General features: G+C 41.0%; 1 protein-coding gene across 1 annotated transcript in view; it reads left to right on the top strand.

Moving 5' to 3' along the window:
• The window catches only part of LOC106928785 (receptor-type tyrosine-protein phosphatase U-like), a 150,740-nt gene that overhangs the window by 113,031 nt on the left and 16,845 nt on the right, over nucleotides 1–20,864 (top strand). Inside the window, exons 19-22 of the mRNA XM_088009932.1 lie at nucleotides 2,709–2,781; nucleotides 3,870–3,946; nucleotides 13,719–13,755; nucleotides 20,485–20,582. Of these exons, the coding sequence (XP_087866058.1) occupies nucleotides 2,709–2,781; nucleotides 3,870–3,946; nucleotides 13,719–13,755; nucleotides 20,485–20,582 (285 nt within the window). The remainder of the gene's footprint in view (nucleotides 1–2,708; nucleotides 2,782–3,869; nucleotides 3,947–13,718; nucleotides 13,756–20,484; nucleotides 20,583–20,864) is intronic.

Here is a 20,864-nt window from a genome sequence, read left to right on the forward strand (position 1 = left end):
TGACCAATCAGGGAAAATGAAGTTTCCCTCATTAGTGCTGGGTTTCCTGCGTGGTGTGATCCTGTTCGGACTAATTGCGCCTTCCAAAGTCACACCTGTGGCTTCTCTCTCTGCCTGCTATTATCTGCAGTCCTCCAGATCAAACAGTTGTGATGAGCCTTTTTCGCACCTCCACCTGCCGGAGAGCGAGATGCACTTTTTCGATTCATTAAGTCGTCCCTCGCAGGCCCGGCAAATTTCCCGTTAACAAAATCAATATATGGGTCGCTTTTTCAACTCGGCACTCTAGCTTCCCATCGCCTGGAGAAATAAACAAGATGAAGGAGATCAGCGAGCACTCTGCTGTCAGACTTCATAACCCTTATTCCCCACCGGGGCCGGCTGGCTCTGTCATTGACCATTGATCAGCAGACGTCTGGCGAGGGCCCTCAGGGGCCTGTGTGGGGCGGTGGGAGTGGAGGGGGGTTACAGTATTTATAAGGAGCTTTGGATTCCTTATCATGTTGAGCAAACAGGAAGTATTTAGATAAAATATTATATCAAGGATGCACCACGTCGAAGCCAGAAATCACAATTATTGGTTGGAAGTGGTTAAAGCTGCAATGTGTAACTTTTACAAAAAATATCTTTGTAAAAATATCTTGTAAACTGTCACTATGTTGTGACACTATAACATGAGAGACCATCTGTGAAAAGATCCATCTCCTCCCTGAGCTACTCTTGCTCCATGTGCTAATGGTGGAGAAACAGCTTAGGGTTATCATTGCAACCCTAAGCTGATACCGTTACAGGGAAACTGTTTATCTGCCGTCTTTCGTAGCTATGCTAACTAGCTTTAGCATTTGTGGCAGGCGATGTGGTGGTGAAAGGAGAGGGAGATGTGAGGAGGTTCTGGCTCTGACTGGGAATGCTGGGAGAAGACAGATTTGCTTATTTTTACTTTTTACAGATTATACTGTCACAACAGGATAATCTTAACCAGTGTGTAAAAAAGATATTTTTTTATGAACATTACATAATGCAGCTTTAAACTGACACTTAAAGTTGTCACCTGCAGATAACATTAGGTTTTGCTTTTCAGTGAGCAACACTGAAGACGGTATACACCAATGAGGCATAAGATAATGAACAGCAACAGATTAAATTTTTTTCACTAATGCGCCACTTGCGTGTCCAAGTTCAGAGTAGAATGGCCGTTGTTTTCCTACACATTTCCACTTGATTCTCATCTCCCTTCAGTGCTTTGGGGGATTTTCTCCCATCCACTTGGATTCCTTTGGTAGAGTTTCTACTGAGTCCATCAGCGAACAGAAGAACAAGTTATGAATGATGACACTGATTTTCTGCTCCATTTTAGAATTACAGTCTGTCTGTGGTTTTAGCGATGGCAGTGGAGGACGTGAACGAAGCCGTTCAGTTCGTGTTGGTCACGTTTCTAAATATTTAATTAACGTTAACAGCTGCCTTGTTTAGATTGGCACTTCTCTCTTTGCAGTGGAGAACTGTTGTTTACATCACATCACAGGCAGATGTTAATGATTGGGTAAAACACAAATATTCAACAGAGGCCACGCCTCCAGGAAGCAGCTGTTTCTCAACAGCCGAGAGCCCAGACCCTCTGAACGAAGCAACTCATAAAACAAACTGCTGGTTTTTACCAGGCTACGTTCAGAGTGATGTCAGCACGCCCAAGGCCACCATCTTGTTTGACAAGCGAATTTCACAGATTTTTTTTTTCTTTTTGTTCTGTTTATTTACATTTCCTATTGAATATTTTAGATATTCTCTACAAAAAAGTTGCAAATCAGTGAATCGTTGGAGGTGCGATCTACAGAAATATTGTCAGATAGGTGGAGGTCCACTATTTCTACTTGAGCCTCCACCTCTCCGTTTCTAAAACGTTTATCTGAGAGAAAGCGGTAAAGCGAAGCACATTTCCACATCATAAGTACTGCTGCTAAACAAAAATGCTTGGAATTTGCATATGAAATTGTCTCTGGTAATTAATATTAACTGAAATATGACCTGCATCCATTAGTGGCTGGTATGGTTCTCACATCAGCTTGTGAGAACCATACCCAGCTCTTCTGATCTCTTGGTCCAGTTTACTGTTATCCATAAAGCAAGGAGATTAAACAACGAGTTTAAATGCAAAAGAAAACGACGGGGGTCTTAAATCAATCTCACCCAGGTGCAAAGCTGTTCATCCTCGGCTTTCTACCATCAGCGCAGATCCAGTGACACATTTTGCGGCGGCGGCGGCAGACTCTCTTGATGGAAGCCGTATACTGTAAACAGCAGCGGACCTCCAAGGTATTCCAGAACGGCGGCTTGTTTAAGCAGCGCGCCTGTCTCTGCATGCGGAATGAGGGCGAGCGCAGCCTCAGCCTCTCTGTGATGTGTTGTGGCAGATGTCTGCTGATGACTTGGCAAGAGGCTTTAATTCAGGAGCTAATCAGACCTTGGGGTAGCTCTCGGGAATGCATTAGCAAACTCAGTCTAATTGCGACTTTCAAGGTGTTTCAAAGACACATCATGTGGGGTTTGTTGTTGTTACTTTTATCTTTTTTTTCCCCTGTAAAACCAAAGTCATTATTAGAAGATATAAGCAGACTGAAGGCAACTCTTTCCCCAGGTGTCTGTTTTTTATGAGTAGCGGTTTATTAGCAGTAACACTGTAATCTTAACTGTAATTTCTGACTTTGCAGAGTTTCTTTGATGGCTGGGATGCCACCAAGAAGAAAGACAAGACCAAAGGACGACACGACAGCCTGCTCAGCCGTGAGTAAAGCTCAGCAGGAAGAGGCCCGGCCCGGGCAGTCATGATGTTATTTTTAAAGTAGAGCTACTCTGCTATAATTGACAATGCTTTTTAGGACTGGGTGATATGGCTTCAAAATAAAATCTCCTATTAGTTAATATCAAATCAACGTGTTGAATCCATAGCTGTACTGTAAATCGGCCAACTTAAAACGCTGCATATGGAGCCGCTTCCATGTAGGCGGGACTTGTTGCTCCAATGCCTGAATGACTTCTCTTCTGATTGGCTGATAGATGATGAGCGATAGAACCATGGCTGAATTCTGAATATATCTCCTTTAACAACGAGTTTAAATGCAAACTCAAATCCATCCTTTGATTTTTAACCATTTATGTCCAAAATTTTAAATTTCCGCCTGGATAATTTTGCTTATTTTAATTGTACGCAGTTCTTTAAATGTTCTGTGAGTAAATATATTTGCCCATTTATCCATAACAACTGGAACATCTAGCAAGTTTTTTTTTGCAAAATCACCATACCCCTCAGATTAATTTCACTCCCTGCTACGGGGGAGGGGAGTGGTTGGGAGGGTTGAGGGGGTATTGTAATAATCCGATATTTACTGGAAAGCACAACTTCTCTCCTTCAAGAAACCGTTGGAATTTTTCAGATAGCATGAAATGTGGTGGAATTACGGTTCTACAGATTTGGCTTATAATGTGAACGAGTTTATTCACATGTGATTTTAATGTCATGTAATGGATACGCCACAATTGCGAAATTTTGTTTTATTTGACATTAGCAGAAAAAACGTACACTGAGATTTATAACAGAAACGCAGCTAGTGTGAGCATTAGAGAGAAACATGAAAAGGTTCCCAAACATTAAATACAAATTATACAGTAAAGAGAAATTAGAGGAGGCTGAACAACAGGAAACAGTATTTAAACCCACCAACAGTTGCAGCGCTAACTCAGAGTGCTAACAGAGTTTCCATTTGTTTCAATGTGACTGGATGCTAACAGGAAACCAGAGTGAAAAACAAAATAAGGTATACATGGAAAAACAGACAGAAATACAAACTAACCCTCATTTTCCTTCATTCCAGCTGATCGACATCGAGTCAAGCTCCACTCTCTGCTGGCAGACCCCAGCTCAGATTATGTCAATGCCAACTACATAGACGTAAGTTGAATTCCTAATTTCTTCTCTTTTTGTAAGGTTTGACCCCACTGCTTTACCAGCCACCCCACTCCTCCGCACGCTGCTGGTCTCAGCCGTCCTGTAATGGTTGCACCGACGGCACGGCGGTGTATTTCTGCTCCAGCGTATGTGGGCTTTCTGCTCAGATGTTATCACACAGAGTCCAAACATCCTACAGGAGCCCAGAAGCTCAGAGCAGCTCTGCCTCGTGACTCGCCCCCGATGCTGCAGTGAAGCAGCCGGGGCCTGAGCGCGGCTCTGCTTCCAGACACTGTGATCTCACCTCCAGGTCGAATCCGGCCAGCGTCAGGTTGGAAAACTAACTAAAATAACTAACTAAAATTGAGAAAACTTTTTCTTTAAATTAAATAAATAAATAATGGGGAAAAACTATAAGTAACTGATTTGAAAATCTAAAACATACTGAAATTATGGATATAAAATCCTTAATTTTTGTATTTGTGAATCTATTTATTAGATTTCAAATTATTGTGAAATGTTTTTTTTTTTCCCCACACAAGCAGTTTATGTTAGCTGTCGGCAAATTACGGCTCTCCATACTCCTGATGGTGACGTTTAGTCCAAAAAATGGTGGCAACAAAAGTTGGATGAAAACTCCAGGCTGTTCAACAAGTACATTTTTTAAATGGTTATTCTGTTGAGTAATCATTACCCAACTGATGTACACATAAACCTTTGCGTTACGACAGTCAGAAGCATCTCCAGCTCAGGCTGTGAGCTTCACTTCTCTCTCATAACAGGAACCTGAAAACAAGCCAGTGTTGTTCTGTGGGTTTTGACTGAGGGGGCTGAAGTTTTAGCAGCTTCTTGTTATCTTTGAATGCATTTTCTCTTATTGTCAAACAAGGAAAAAAAAAAAAGGGAAAGTAGGCGGAAGAGCCGAGGGAGAGAAAACCGTGTTTAGTGTGGCCTCCTTATTCCCCTTGAGTGGTCTGTAAGTGCTCCATTAGAGTGAAGGCTCTAAGGACCTTTGTGTAATTAATTGGCCATCGACATCAACAGTTCCAAATTATGTACAGAAAAGACCGAGGCTGAAATGCGCCGATCTGCTGCTTTCCCCTCTCATTCATCAGAAAACGGCCATTTTAGTGAGACATTTAGTTGACTGATGAACCACAGTCATTGCCAAGTTTCATCAGTTGCAGAGGAGTTGAGACTTAGAAAATGTCTCGACTGGAACAGCCAACCGTCCTGTACTTATTTAATGCTGATTCTATTTACACCGATATGAAGAGAAGTCAGTGCAACAGGTTTGGCTAATGCCAGTTTTCCCAAACTACAAACTGTACCATGGACGTGACGACCGGTCATCTGCAGCTCCACATTTAGACACAACAGTCAGCTGAGGCTCCTGAAAATGATAAACACAATTTAAAATTTACTCTAAGTGGAATTTATGTACAGTCATGGCCAAATGCTCCAGTGGTGAGAGAAATGTATTTAGCATGAATTTGCATGAATTATAACCTGACACACACTGCACACTGAAACAGGTTGTTTGAAGCACACACACACTTCAGCTCTGTCAGTTGGAAATCCGTAACATACTCCTCTTCAGCGTATCCTCATCTCCCTCGTATTCCAACGTTTTTGAGACTGTTAGTCTTTCCAAAACGACTCCAGCTGTACCTCCCAGCTGAACTCATCTTCAGACAAGCTACAGATAACAGATAAAAAACAGATGCTGTTGCTGAAGTATTTCACAGAACAGTAACGTATTGGTGAAAGTGCAAACTAAAACATAGATGATGGGCTCGAAACCAACATGTTGATCCAGTTAGGTTGTTGTGACAGGTTGGGTTTCTACGTTGGTATGGAGGAATTTTCAGCCACTCTTATTGGGAGATTTATTTTGGAGGGTTTTTTTTTTTTTTTTTTTTACATGGATGCCCGGTTATGTTGGAGCACCTCAGTTGGATTTAAGTCCAGACTTTGACTAGACAACTTTTTTATGTGAGCTTGTATTACTTATATATCTTATCGGTTCTCTAAATGCTTGAAATGGACACATAACACCATCAACCTAAAGCCAGGGGAATGTTTTTTTTTTTTTATTAGTGACTACAAAGGGTTCAGTACAGATGAAGTTAAAATCACTCAGCCAATAAGACTTATTGCTATTGTACTGGGGCCTCTAGCTATGTTTCCATTTACTGTATAATTGGGCAATTTGACAATTTGAAAATAAATTAGCTTAATAGAAACACACCAATATCAAAATAACTTGTTTTTCATTAAAAATCTTTGGCGTTAGGATGACGTGTTTTTCTTTCTTTTTTTTTTTTTTTGGCCGTATCAAAATCGGTTTATCTTACAAAGCTGCAAAGGAAACACTTGTTAGCTTCACACAAGTCAAATGATCAACAGCTGGATGTTGCCACTGTTGCAAACCATGAAGAACATGACAGGAAGTAGTCTGAGGATGAATTTGCAGCAGTTTATTTTAAATAACTTATTCATTGGTGATTATAACTGCGCTTCTTATTTAATGGAAACACCACAAATATGAAATTGTTTTTCTTTTTACACTTGCAGAATACAGAAAAAGATGTAAATCTTTTTCTGTATGTTTGAAATGGAAACTCAGCTACTGTCTTATTCATTAACCAGCAAACAAAAGAATGCCATCATTATGGCATTATGTCACCACAAAGGATTTAGATGTTGCCTACAAACTCACACCTGAAAGAATAGTTTTCTGGATAATCCACAGCTTTACATTTACTGACATTTACTGGCCACAAAAAATGTTTGATTTCCAAAAGTGTTCAATAAGCTCCAGGGTCACCTGTCCCAGTACAGTGATGTACAGAATCATGATGCTACCAATACAGAACCAATTCTACACTAAGTATTGACTGATAGACTCCTGATCTATCTACCCTTTAATTATTTAAGGGATGTGGAATTTTCTTTGACTAGACTTCCTTGTGTTTTTACAAAGAACCCTCCTAACTGAATTCTGTTGTGGGATTGTTCCTCACCCAGTGAAGTGGGTTGACTGAGAACACAGTCATGGATAAATCGTGAGATCAAAACATGTGTGAAAGAAAACTTCTTACAACAATTTGATTTGTGGATTTTTAAAAATGGCTGGTTTGTGACGTGCTAACACAAACAACAGAACAATCGATGCTGTAAGCATTGACTCTTCACATAAAGTATTAAACCACCTTCTTCTTTCTGTCCGTTGCTTTTTTAGCAGTAACTCTAAGACATGAAGCTCTTTAAGAAAAGGTTTCCTTCAAACACCAAAGTTGAACAACATCCTCTTCACAGGTCCTCTGCGGCCGTCTCATCACACGTTTCCTGATCTGTAATCATAATAACTAGCTCTGGTCTTTTCCCTAACTCTCTTCTCTCTCTCTTTCTCTGTTTCCTGCTCCTCTGATTCTCAATCTTTTTGCCATCTTAGATTCGGATAAACAGGGAAGTAAGTACCTTGCTTCTCTTCTCTTTCCTCATCCCTCCATCCTTCTCCACTGCTTCTTCCTGGCAGCAGCAGATTTTCTTGTCCTTGTTTAGTTTGAGCTCCTAAGCCTTTTCACCTACGACATTCACGTTTTAGCATGTCTGTGACTGCAGCTGTCTCAGTCTCTGCCATCTTCTGCTGATGGAGATGTGCTCACCCAGAGGTCCTTTAAGATTGCAGAAAGTGCAGCAAAAGAGGAGAAAATCTTAGGTCAAGTCAAAGCTCATGTTCAGACATGCACTGAGTTACACAAGGCACCGTAAATATCTTCAGTGATGCTGGATGTTGGAAAAACAGAAAATGGAGGATTTAGCCAGGTTTAGGGTCTAAAACCGTCAAATGTTATCATGAGAAATAAGAGCTGGATTTCTGACTACTCATCTGTTATAATCTGTGCCAATGGAGACCATTTAACTAAAGTCAGTCATTCACAGGATCCTCACCCCTGTTTGGGTAACTGGGGTTTTATTGATATTTTTAAATTTTGTGCGTAATATCAGCAGCAATGACTAACCAGTTTGAGCATTTTAGCTAATAAAAATATGAAATTATAATAGCAGTTAACTGCAAAACAGTTTTCATCATTATCCATGCATGTCTTAGACCAAAGGTCTGAAACCTTTAGGATCCAGAGATCCTTCATATAGTAATAACACGATTTGTGAAAACAAATACTTATCTGAGCAGTGTAAATATCTTCCTACTTCAGGGCTCGTTCCAAACTATACAGCTGCTGGGACATAAACTCGGCTCATTGGTTCCATCTCAAATCAGGTTGTTTAGATGAGATTTAAAATTAGACATCACCACCTCATATTGATTGAAAAATGATGATGAATAATTTGGGTTTCATCCTAGTGACACACATAATAATCTGTGGAATTATTATCATATTCTTGCTGTGGGTTTTACTTTAAACATAAAAACATTGCTCAGTTTCATAACTTTACTGCTCAAAATGATTAGGAACTACCAGACAAACTGTGTATGTTTCGGGGCAAACATAGTGATTAAAACTATTTCCTCGACATCTGAATGTAGATTTTATGCAACGACAAAAAAGTCAGCCAATATCTGACCTCCTTATATGTAAGCTGGTAAAAGCTCTAATTTCACTCTTTTTCAGACCAGTTAGGTTATGGGGTGTATTAAATGTTCTAAGTATAAATGGGACCTCCTGTCTGAGCCCTCTGTTTTTACAGTTTCTCTGAAGGCAAAGTCATACTTAGCTAGTTTAGCAAGATACTGCATGCTTAGCATGGGTTCCTTCAGAAAGTACTCAGAACATCAAACTGATTTTATTGCTGCACAAAGTTTCTCTCAGGCTAAGAAAGAGCAGCTTTATGAATCCTAACCAGCTGGAGGCTCATGGAGAATACAGCCAGAGCTAACGTTTAACCCTTAGCTGTTTTAACTCTACTTTATTTGAAAATGTTAAACACATCATTAATTAGTTGGAGTATCAGTGGGTAAACATGAGCCGACTTTTTTCAGATTTTCCTGCTGTTTGTTTTATCATTCCTTGTCATGTCGGTGTTGGGTTTGTGCTGTTTGAACTACATTTACAAATACTAGCTTCTTTATAAACACTAGCTGTGTTTCCATCAAAAATGTGTGCAAATTTTTGTCCAAAAAACAGAATTCAGTCTTTCATCGCTCATCATCTTTCAGCCAATCAGAGGAGACGTTGACGTTTCATTCAGGTGTTGGAGGAACAAGCCCCGCCTACTTGGGAGTGGTTTCGTATGCAGCGTTTTGGGAAAATTTTCCAGAAGAGTTATGGATTTAACACACTGGAATGATACAACTTTTTCTGAACTGTGATGCTGTGAGAGCTCTGAAGGAGCCAGCTGTACATTTTCCCAAACATACATCTCCCTCCTACCACTTCCTGTCGGCTTCTTCGTGATTTCTGTCAGTCGTAACATCCGGCTGTTGATCATGTGACGTGTGATGAAAAAAGTGCTTCCATTACAGCTTTGCAAAAATATATTATTTCAAGACTGAAAAAACCCCACTTCACCAAGCGCAAAAACTATTTGATTGAAAACATGAGATTTTTTAATTTTACATGTTTTAGTTAAACTAATTTACTTTCAAAATTTCAATTTGTGCACTTTTATGGTTGATGGAAACGCAGCTACTGTTCCTGTTTCTACCTTCTGTTTTTGCCACTGAAGGATTCTAGTAACACCAGACTGCAGTAAACATTTTTGGCATTTGTGAATTAGGATGGCAATGTTACAAAAGCTAGATGTATCAATAATATGACTAAAACATGATATGTTTGACTGAAGAAACATATCTCATAAAGAATCAGACATTTCCTGTATGATTTTTAAAGAGTCTAACTGGTCTTCCTCAGTAGGGAAGATGAGAAAGACTGTGGACGTTAGTTTCTGTGTTAATGCCAAGACTGTTTCCACTCTGTGTATTAATGCATACTCAGGTGTAGTTGGTGTTTGATCTACTAACATAGACAATTATTCAAGTTTTTAGAGGGAGTTTGATATGTTCACAGACTTCAGGACCAGAGGTCTGCTGAGTATCCAAACCAGGAGCCACATTAACCAAATATTTTCTGTCTTTGACGGCGTTTATAATCGGTTAGTTTGACAGATTACACACACCTGAAGAATTGGTTCAGACAGTTTCAACTTAACATACACAGAACATAGTAGAGGTCATTAACTCAGTCAATAAGAGAAAAACATCCATCAGAGTTTCATCTCTGATCTGGACACTGAGAGCTGACTGTGAGCTCTGGGCAGCTGAACCGCTGATGATCCTCCCGCTCTGGCCAGGGTTTGCACCATCAGGTTACGATCAGAGAGTCTTGCCAACTCCTGCTTGAAATGTTTCCTGTTTTCCAAACTATGTCACTGCAGAGAAAAAGTTAAGTATACTCAGCAAATAATACTCGATGTGGATTATCTGCTCAGCTTTTTGAATTTTAAGCAAACAGAATGAAAATGAAATACAGTTAAATGTAATTTCAAAAACTGATGTGTAAGAATAGATGACAGGATTTTGTTTGACGCCGTTTGTCCAATCGATGGACCAAATAAAGGTTTAGTACAATCTCTGCTACAAACTGTTAAAAGCTAGTTCTACTTGATGAAAGACGTTTCTTGTTATTTACGCCATGAAATCTCTAAAGGAAATGTGAAGTCATGTGTCATATTCTGTCTTTGTGATGGGGAACAGATGCTGTATAATATTCACAGCTGTGTACACATTTAAACTACAACAGATTTTCTTTTGCTGAATTTTCTGACAGAATTCTTGATGAGGTGTAATTCTCTCTCCATCCACACAAACATCTCCCCAGGAGGCCCTTTTAGTTTAATAACAATAATAAATAATTTAGACGTGTTGAAAACTGAAAACAAGTGTCAATAAACTTGGATATAATAGGTGTGTGTATTTTGGGGGAGATTTCCTTGTAGTGTGTCCTTCAGCTCCGGCGGTCTTTCATGTCTGCTGTTGCTGTTTCTGTGGATCTGTTTAAACTCGGAGCGCTGCGTTGGACCCCGCAGGTGTTCTCCCGTTTATTTCTGCTCAGAATAAGAGACGTTAGAACTCCGCCTGAAGTTCTCCTGTGCTCTCAGTGAAAACGACTCAAATTTCTCCAGGTACCCGAGTCGTTCAGCGGTAATGAGAGCCGATCAAGCTGCAGCCAGACCACCAGATCAGCAAGCAAAGAAAGATTTTTATTTTTATTTTGTTTCTCTTTCATTTTCTTTGCATCCCATACACCATGCTTTACCTTTTATCCTCATCAATCTATTGTAAATTCTTCATTGTTGCTTCATCAATTTGCATGCTGTTGGAAAATATGGTTGCCATGGTGACAGGCAGGAAACCGATCACCGCTGAGAAACTCCAAGGCGAGAGATGCCCCGTGGGAATAGAGATAGGTGCACTCCTTCACAAAGACGCCGATCAATCCACTCCTCTATCCCTGGCATGGCCCTGATGGAATGTCATTTGCGATGCGGTGTGGTGGAGATGTGCACACGGGTTTCTGCAGATGCCTTTAATTATTAATAAAGAGACAGTGCCGCTATCTGGACATGAGGGATCCGGCTCTGCATTCGCCACACGGACCTCACCTGCTGTTTTCCTTGCATACTGTATCATAATTTCAGTAATGTGAAGTGGAGCAGGGAGGAGACAGCCCAATCAGTCAGTGCCATTCAGGTGGAGTTAGTCCCCAGGCTGAAGATCCCTCACTTGTCAGCGGCACTCTAATCAGCGGCTCCGGCGAGACTTGGCACACTTTAGAGATGCATTTCGCCCTCTGCATACGTTATGACCCGAGGCGGAGAACGACACACTGTTTGTTGAAATCTGAAGAGCGGAGATGGAATTACAAGTATTTGCATTTCATGCTGGTGGTTTATAAACCAGGCTGTGAGTTTGACTTTCAAAATGCACAAAGAAGAAACGGAACGAGAGACAAAACAGACACAGCAGTCAAATTACTGAAAGCTGCATTTAAACTCAGGACTGTCCATTATCTCAACAGAAGTTTGAGACAAATATCCTTAAAAAGTCTAGACTGGTGAAAACCACTTTATTCTTCAGTTCACTTTGTCCAGAAGGTCTGGGCCACTGGCTGGCAAGAAACGATTACTTCCTGGAGGCGTGGCCTCTGTGAAAGTTTTAAATGTTACCTAATCTCTAACATTTGTACATGATATACGTAATATGCAAGTTCCACGCTATGAAGCTTACCACAAATGGCCTGCACTGTAAACAACCACCCTCCTCTGAAGAGAGAAGTCCTGATCCAAACGAGACGACTTCATGTTAAGTCAGTGTTTGGAAGTGTGACCAACACTGACTGAACGGCTTTGTTCACTTCCTCTGCTGCCATTGTTAAAACTACAGGCAGATTATAATTTTAAAACATTACAGAAATTCACAACTTCTCCTTCTGTTCACTGATTGGCTTGGTAGAAATTCTACCAGCGAAAATCCAGATAAAGGGTTAGTGTTATGGTAAGGCTCTAGTTAGTGGTCTTTATTGATCAGTGAATAGACATGAAATATGGAGGAGAGAGAAGGGGAAGACATGCAGTAAATTACCAAGAACAATCAAACTCAGGACAACCACATCAAGGTCTACCCCCCTTCACACGCTCCGCCAACTGAGCCACCCGGTTTCCAATCACATTGCTATAAAAAAGTCAAAACGAAACAACCTGTGCCAAACTGCAGCATCAAATGGCACCCTTGTCTTACATATATTTTTTGGCTGAGGGTCCTCATCTACATAGACCTCAATTCCAGACATTCTCTAGATTTCCCAACATCGAGAGAATGTAGGGACCTCCATGGTCCCCACCTCCAGCAGGGAGGCGTCCATCCTTCCATTGTCTACACCTGCTTATCCGACCAGGTTTGTGAGACAGATGGTGACTATCTTCAGTGGCCATTAGGGGCAAGAGACAAGGGACACACTGGAAAGGCCAGCAGTCCAACACAGGGCAGCACAGAGACACAAAATCCTGCAAACTCACACTTATATCTACAGGTAAACGGTGAAATTGTCCCTGCAGAGAATCCACACATGAACAAGGAGAACATGCAGAAAGACTCCAGGCTGGGATTCAAACCCTGCTGGCCAACGGTGCTAACAAAAACCTCACTGATGTACATCATAGGCAGATTCTACAGAAACTACTCACCATAAAGTCGTTTTTTTAACAGTTTTACTTCTATTTTTAGGGATTAGTTTGGTTTGCAGACTTAAACTTTACATCACCTGCTAAAAAATAAACCTTAATGTATACATGAAACTATAGTTTTAGATAAATTATCATCTGTATTCATGTACTCCTGTTGCTCCTGTTTCTCCATTTGGCATTTTTAAGCTCTACTTAACATCTGGTCTCAAACCACCACCATGACATTGAAAATCTTTCTACTTTTTTTTGTCCCCCAGTCTTGAGATTTTGATCGGGTGTCTACTTGAATTAATGACATTTCTCTGTGCATTACAATTCAAGTGTGATCGCTCATCCAGAGCTGCAGCTTTAAAGGTCGTCCAGAGTAATTCTGGTGGGTCAGACGTCCTTGTGCAGTTGATAGAGTAGATTAGTTCCAACAGACGGCCTGCTGGTGAGAGGCAGAACATGAAATTGAACAGATCAGCAAAATCAAGTCCTGCCATGAGATTATCAACCAGTGAATGAATGAAAGCCTCATTATAATCTGTGTCTGTAGTAATTATTACCTTTTTTTCCCACACAGGGTTACCAGCGATCCAACCATTTCATTGCCACTCAAGGTGAGTACTTGGCTCAAGAACTGTTGTTTTCTGATTTGGAAAATGAGTTTGTGGAATAATTAAATCATGAGCAACACGCTGTCTTTTGTTGCATCACACAAAACATCCGGGTTTCAACTGTAAACAGTCAATTTCCCACGACTACGATAAGAACTCCCCCAAGAATCTGTCAGAGACTGTACGGGCGTCAGCTGTCGCCGTCTGTGAAGCTCTGCTCTCACCTCTCTCCTCCCTTCCATCTGCATGTGCGGCGCAGAAGACTTTCTGATGTCAGACTGAGACAGCGCACCGGTCCAATTCCCCCGAGCCGCGCCGAGACAGGAAAGACAGCAAGACGCGCTCTTTATTCTCTTCTTGCTCTGATCGTGTTTACTCGTGGAGCGTGGGATTTTTTTTTTCTTCTGCTCTGTAATCTTCCCTCTGATTTCTTCCCGTCTTTCACTTTGGTTTCAGTTCTGTCACTTCCCAAAAGTAACCTCACCAAAACGACACACCTTGTTCCGGATCTTTGCTCTCATGGCGCAGAGGAATGAGATGCAGAACCTGTTAGCTTTCTCACACAGGAAACCAACGCGATTACTAGACAGCAGAAGGATTCTGACGTAGGACAGGGAAAGACCAGTGGAGCGATCGGCGGTGCAATGTCCAATGATCCTTTTAGGGGAATCAATGTAGAGAAAATCATGTAGAGAACAAGTTAGATGGGCACCATGAGAGGAAGAATGAAGTCATCAATCAACTCCCAGTGCAAACAGCTCTCATGTTGACCTCAACAGCATGCTGACGATGCTGTGGTGTGTGTGGGGTGTGTGTAGAACCTCCTGGTTTTAATGTGACTCCACACCAGGTGCTTGTGGCGAACAGCATCATCAGTTTCAGCCTGCTGCCTCTTTCTTTTCCTGGATCTAGTAAAATGTTTAAAACGCAGCGGAAGCTCACGTCGATCATACAGACATCATATCAGCAGCAACACACCTTGCAGTCACAGAGTAGAAAAAAACAGAAGATGTTAGAAATGCATATCTGCCGTCATGATAAATCCCAACCATGAAGCGCCATCTTCATGGTTGTTTACAAAGATGCAATGTTCAAAAAAAGACAGGATGCTGATGTAGCAACCAGAATCCAGCAGCTCTGAAACTGACCGTCTGAAACCAGGAGGAGAATTTTTAAACCTTCCTGTCACTAAAATCACCAAATAGATTTCACTATCCTAGAATATTCAGCCAATATTGAAAAAACACAATTTAGCAATTGCAGTGTTTCAATTCTGTAAGAAATGCAGTTAAAATCACTTTAATAAATTTGTTTATGTGATAAATCATAAATAAAACTCACCATCCACCTCCTACCACTTCCTTTTGTTTTGTTTGTCATTTCTGCCAGTAGTAACATCTGGCTGTTGACCATGTGAAAAAAGTGTTTCCATTGCAGTTTTGTGAAATACACTGATTTATATAACTGACACACCACCTCCACCTGGCACAAACATTATTTTTATTGGAAAAACAAATTTACAAATTTAATTCCAATTGGTACGATTTTAAATTCAGTGGAAATGCAGTTAGTGATGTCATTTCTGTCATTTCTGCTAACATGTTCCTTAACAAATATAATAAGTTATAATGTAGCTTAAATCCTGATAAAAGGGTTATTCATTTATTTGTTTTGTTTAACAGCAAAAAATATTTTAAATAATTATAGACAGACAACAAATTACACCTCCGTTTTTTTTCCTGCCTCTGAAAAATCTCTACTTAAGTGAAATGAAGTGAAGCTGCTGATCCATTTTTGTGCTTTTAGACATATTTCTAGTAATAATTAAAAAAAATACTTCATGCCAATAACTAGAATGAGAAACAGCTAGACCCAAACAAGATAGCAGTCTGTAGAATCTAGATGGATTCTTTTCTCCAAAATGTGGCCAAAGTTTGGTCCTTCACAGCCACCATTCCCTCCTCAAACTTGTTAAAATGAGCCGCAGTCGGTTCACACTCCAAAATTAAAGGTATCTTTAAATATTAACTCCACTCACAATTTCTAACAGTTTAAACAGAGTCATCTAGAACCCTGATCATTTTATCCTGAAGGATTTAAGAACGGCGCCAGCAGTCTGGTGTCTGACAGGAACCAGTGATCAGATCTGTGTCGTAATGTAAAAAGCGTCTCTGAACAAAGCCGTGGGTCTTTGGCCTCCGAGTCTCCGGTGTTTGTGTAGCGCTGCAACACGCAGCGAAACACAAGAGTGTTATTAAGGGGGAGCTTAGCCAAGACTTTTCTAATCCTGACAAGTTGTAAAACCAGAACAGAGAAACAGAACTGATTTCTGTCAGAGGGGGAACAGAGAAAGGAGATGCGTTCTGCTCAGGGATATTATTAAAAGTGTCTGTCCAGCAGAGATAAGGTTACAGGAGGTTTTTTTTCTTTCTGCTCTCTCTCACACAGGGCATGCATCCCCATGCCTTTCACATGTCTTGATTTTCTGGGAGTTTTTCATCATTTAACTCAGCCAGGCCTGCACCGCTCTCCCTCTCCATGCAGACATGCCCGCAGGTTTATTAGGCTGGTTGTGATCCGAGAACTTTAATAATGCCGGGTCCTAAGCTGAGGCCGCTTTGACAGGATTTCCCTAAACAAAGCAAGAAAACGGCTGCTGGTGAACTCATTTGATGTCAGAGTGGCTTTGCAACACTTAGCAATAGGAGAAAGGTTTCATCCAAAATGCAAAGACGGATCACTGGGAGGCTGGAGGCTCTGCTAAGCATGCAGCTGGTTACCTCAACAGTTTTAAGAGGAGTCCTCTAGTACTGCCAGTTAAAAAGAGATGTGAGGCAGTGTGTGGCCCCACTTCAATGTTTGAGATGCTCAAACCAACTTTACTTCAATACACAGACAACCTGAGTGAATATACTCTGCAGTTTTCAAGCATTGATTTTATTTATCAGGGGGAAAACAGTCCCCATTTTTAAAAACTGAAAACTTCTTTTGCCAAAAAGTGTTTATGACTGACTGTCAGTATAATGTTCTTTTTTCTTAAAGCGTATTCACCTCAGCCCCGTTTAATCCAACTCTAGTTCGCTTGTCTATGAAATCTGATTCATTCGGAGAGGTGTGAATGTGTCATCAAACTCTGATTTGGGTCAAAAGATTGAACTCCACAAACCTCGGAGGTTTCTCTGTCCTTTGCTTTGATGGTTTTTGTGTGGCGCCCCCACAGGTGGGGAGGGGAACAGATTGATAGAAGGGTTCAGTTCATTTGACAGTTCAATGTGACAGAGAGCTGCAGCAGCTGAAAATGGAGCAAATGTTGCAACTTTGGTCTCCAGTCAAACAGAGTCTACTGGACAACAGCCATAAATACTCTGCTGCTTACACACCATGTGCAACAGCATCCACACCTTCTGAAAGATTTCACATTTGTCAGAGAATATCTACCAAATATTCTGTGGACCAACAAGACAAATGTGAATAGGTGATAAATGTTGAATATTTGATAAATAGAGTTGCTAGTTTAAAGCCCATAGAACCACACAGAGAGTCAAGATGCGCTGAGTAGGCAATAATGAAAAGGTCCTTTAGTCAACTTTATGTCATTACACAGGTTCCATATTGATGTCTTGACTAGGAACACATGTACATGTATGTCTATATGTGTATGTGTAGGTGTGTGTGTGTGTGTGTGTGTGTGTGTGTACTTATAATCACACTTATAGTATTTCAGTATTTTGTCTGTGTACTCCAGTAGCCAAGCAACAGCATTTCCTTTGTGCAAGGACAATAAAGTCTAAGTTTAGATTTTTTTTCCTTCATAAATAAACTCACAGCTTGTGAAATGTTGTTTGTATTTGCCCGCGTTATGTTTCTCACCCAGTTTCATTTTTAGTTCACACGACATAAAAAGCTGAAAACAAGAAATCTGGAAGCGCCTTTTCACGCCACCGTGTTCCCCAAACATCTTCATACTTTCTTCCCTCTCATTTTCTCCCATGTACCACAAAAGCACACTCTGTCTGCACAGCGTCATAAAGCTGTCGCCTGCCCCTCGCGCTCTCTCTCTCTCTCTCTCTCTCTCTCTCTCTCTCTCTGTTTTCAACCCTGATATGATTCAGAATTTTTTGCATACGCGTACGGTGAGCTCCAGGTGGTCGGCTTTGGCGGCGGGTTCAGCTTGATTTGTTGCATCATGGATGAGCCCTCGGCCAGCTTTGGGCAGCAGGTGCTCTGGGCCGACCCACTATTATGTCCAGAGATGAGGCAGAGGAGGTGTGAATGAGAGCGGCTCAGTCTCTGAGGGAGGAGAGAAGCCGGCCTGTGCCTTGCATACTGATTCACCCAGCTGCTTGCCAGGGCTGCACTTCGCCATCCGTCTTCCAGTTCACTTCGTCGTCCCTCTGGCATGTACGTTTGTGCTTTTCTCCCGCTGTTAAAAAATTAACAAACCATACTGCTAATACACATGGAATCTGCTGCATTGTTGGCTAACTGTGAAGATCGACGGCTGGAGAAATAGCAGCCAGATCACTTTGAGTTAGTTTCCCATGTGAAAACACACACAGTGGAGGCGTTGGCGGGTTCCTGGTCGCTTTCAGCCAATGCAGGCTGAGCTCTGATTGGCTCATAAAAACAGATTAATGTTCTTTGCTTTGGGAATGTCATGTCACCCTCTCTTGTTTTCCTGTTGTCCTCATACAGGGACATGCAGAACTATTTATGCTCATTAGATGAGAACCAACCAAGGGATTTTCTGACATATATTCCTTCAAATCCCATCCAATTAATAAACGCCAATTAAATTAAGGTATTCTGTTTGTAGAACATCAGCATCGTAAAAAAAACAACAAAAAACAAGAAGTACAGCAGCAGTGACTTCAGGTTGACGTTAACCGATAACTAAAGCAGATTTAATAAGCAGCAATGCCAAAAATATATCCAACACCCGGTTTCAAGACCAGGCAGCTAAATAATAACAGAAAAAATGTAGATATTAACCTGCATAACCAGAACAACACACAGCATCGTACATCACAGTCTTAGCCACACAAGCAGATCTTTAATTTAAGGGGTGAACTCTGCTCTGTCCATCAACATCAGCTTCTCCGTTCTAAAACTCACTGACAATAAACCTCATTTCATCAAGCTAGAAACATAAATTCAGTCTTACCTTTAACACGGATTATGACCATAAAACATCAGAGAAAATATTTCCACTTGGCTCAGGAATCTGTTTTTCTGGATCTTCTCAGTTAACTTTGTGATGTTTGTAAATCCCACTGATTCTTTTGGTTCTGATGGTTTTGTGAAGCAGTTTTCACATCAACATGGACTAATGATAATACTGAAATGCTTAATAATTTATTAATTAGTTTTTTAACATCTGATACACTGATTAATTGCTTTTATAAGCATAAAAGAATATTTTTTTTTTAAATATGATCAATCTTTAACATGATCTCTCACTGTTTTTAAATGTATCATACCACTATTCTGCAGTGTAAGCTGATTAATTCAGATTAGAGAATGTGTATCAATGTGTGGTTGCATTTAATAACTTAAATATTAAACAGTTTATCACTAAGAAGTAGTTTTGGTTACGTAGTTAAGAGTTTTTCTTTATTAATTTTGTAGTGTATAAAAAGCAATGTCCTGAAATATTTGTTGAAGTTCTAAGAAGAGTCGATCTTTACTCCATCCCTGGTTTATATTTACTTATACATATTATTTTCTTGCCACTTCAGAGCTGTACACTACTGTTCATTGCTCTGTCACATAAACTCATGATAAGATCCAGTAATATTTATGGCATTACTACATGAGGGTGTGAATACTGTTGCTCAGCATTGCTGAGGTTTGTTCATGCAGTTCGGGAAAAGAGAAGCTTCTTGTTTTCTTTGACTTGGCTAGAAGAAGAAGAAGAAGGCGGTTCTTTCTGACAAGTCTGTTTCATACAGAGAGAAACTCCAGGGCAGATCTGAAGTCGTCTTATTCTCCTGCCACTGCAGCGTGTCTCACTGCCTACTTCAAGTTTCTGACCAGATACACAATAGTTGTTGATCACAACACCAGCAGAGATTCAGCCTGAACAAAGCGACTCCCACAGCAGGGCTTCCAGAACAGAACGCTGGAGTTTGGTTCTGGCGTTCCTGAGAGAGGACAAGTCTCTGGAAAACACAACCTGTTTGTAGAAATGAATGGATACAATGTGGGGTGTGTGTGTGTGTGTGTGTGTGTGTGTGTGTGTGTGTGTGTGTGTGTGGGGGGGTGTGTGTGTGTGTGTGTGTGTTATGTTTGGCAGAACAGTCATCATGACGGAGTAGCCTGAGATATTACAGAAGCCGTGGCGTAATGAAATCAATGGAAGTGTGGTCTTCCCTGGGTGGGTGTGATTTGTGGCGAGCGGCCGGCAGCCGGAGACGCCGACACGCGAGGCTGTTTGTACGCCGCCTGTGGATTTGTGGCTGCATTAAAGTGGCATTCCTCCCCACAGCGGAAGACGAGCAGAGAGCCGCTGATAGTTCATGAATGATACATTGTTGCTCCACTGGCTGCCGTGGATTACACTCTCTGCCTCTACGCTGATGGTTATTGCTACTATTTCCTCTGACTTATGTCTCATCTCTCCACCTCCCTCATCCTGCTCCATCACTTCCTCTCTTTGTCGTGTTTTTCTCCCTCCCGCTCCGCCTCCACCACCTGCATTTCCACCGTCTCTCCACTGCCTCACCTCTGCAGGCCCCAAGCAGGAGATGATCTATGATTTCTGGCGGATGGTTTGGCAGGAGAATTGCTTCAGTATTGTCATGCTCACCAAGCTGGTGGAAGTGGGCCGGGTAGGTTTCCGTGACCTCTGACCTTGATCAGGGCGTCTGCACAGCCTTAAAATATCTTAGGTTCATGTATCTAAAATTAGGACCTTAAAACTTTTTAAATTCATTGAAAGTTTTTAAATTTGGTCTTGGCATTGTGGGAGTTAAGGTTGTGGAGTGCCATATGCAGTGTAAAACAGCAGGATCCTCCAAACATTGCCTTTTTTATTTTTTTTTTTTACTGCCAAAGTGACATTTTGTCCAACAAGGTCAAGGTTTGACAAGGACTTAAATGTGACCTTGTCA

The sequence above is a fragment of the Poecilia mexicana genome, unplaced genomic scaffold, assembly GCF_051168715.1.
Source record: "Poecilia mexicana isolate PSO_F unplaced genomic scaffold, ASM5116871v1 scaffold_11, whole genome shotgun sequence".
NCBI lineage: Eukaryota > Metazoa > Chordata > Actinopteri > Cyprinodontiformes > Poeciliidae > Poecilia > Poecilia mexicana.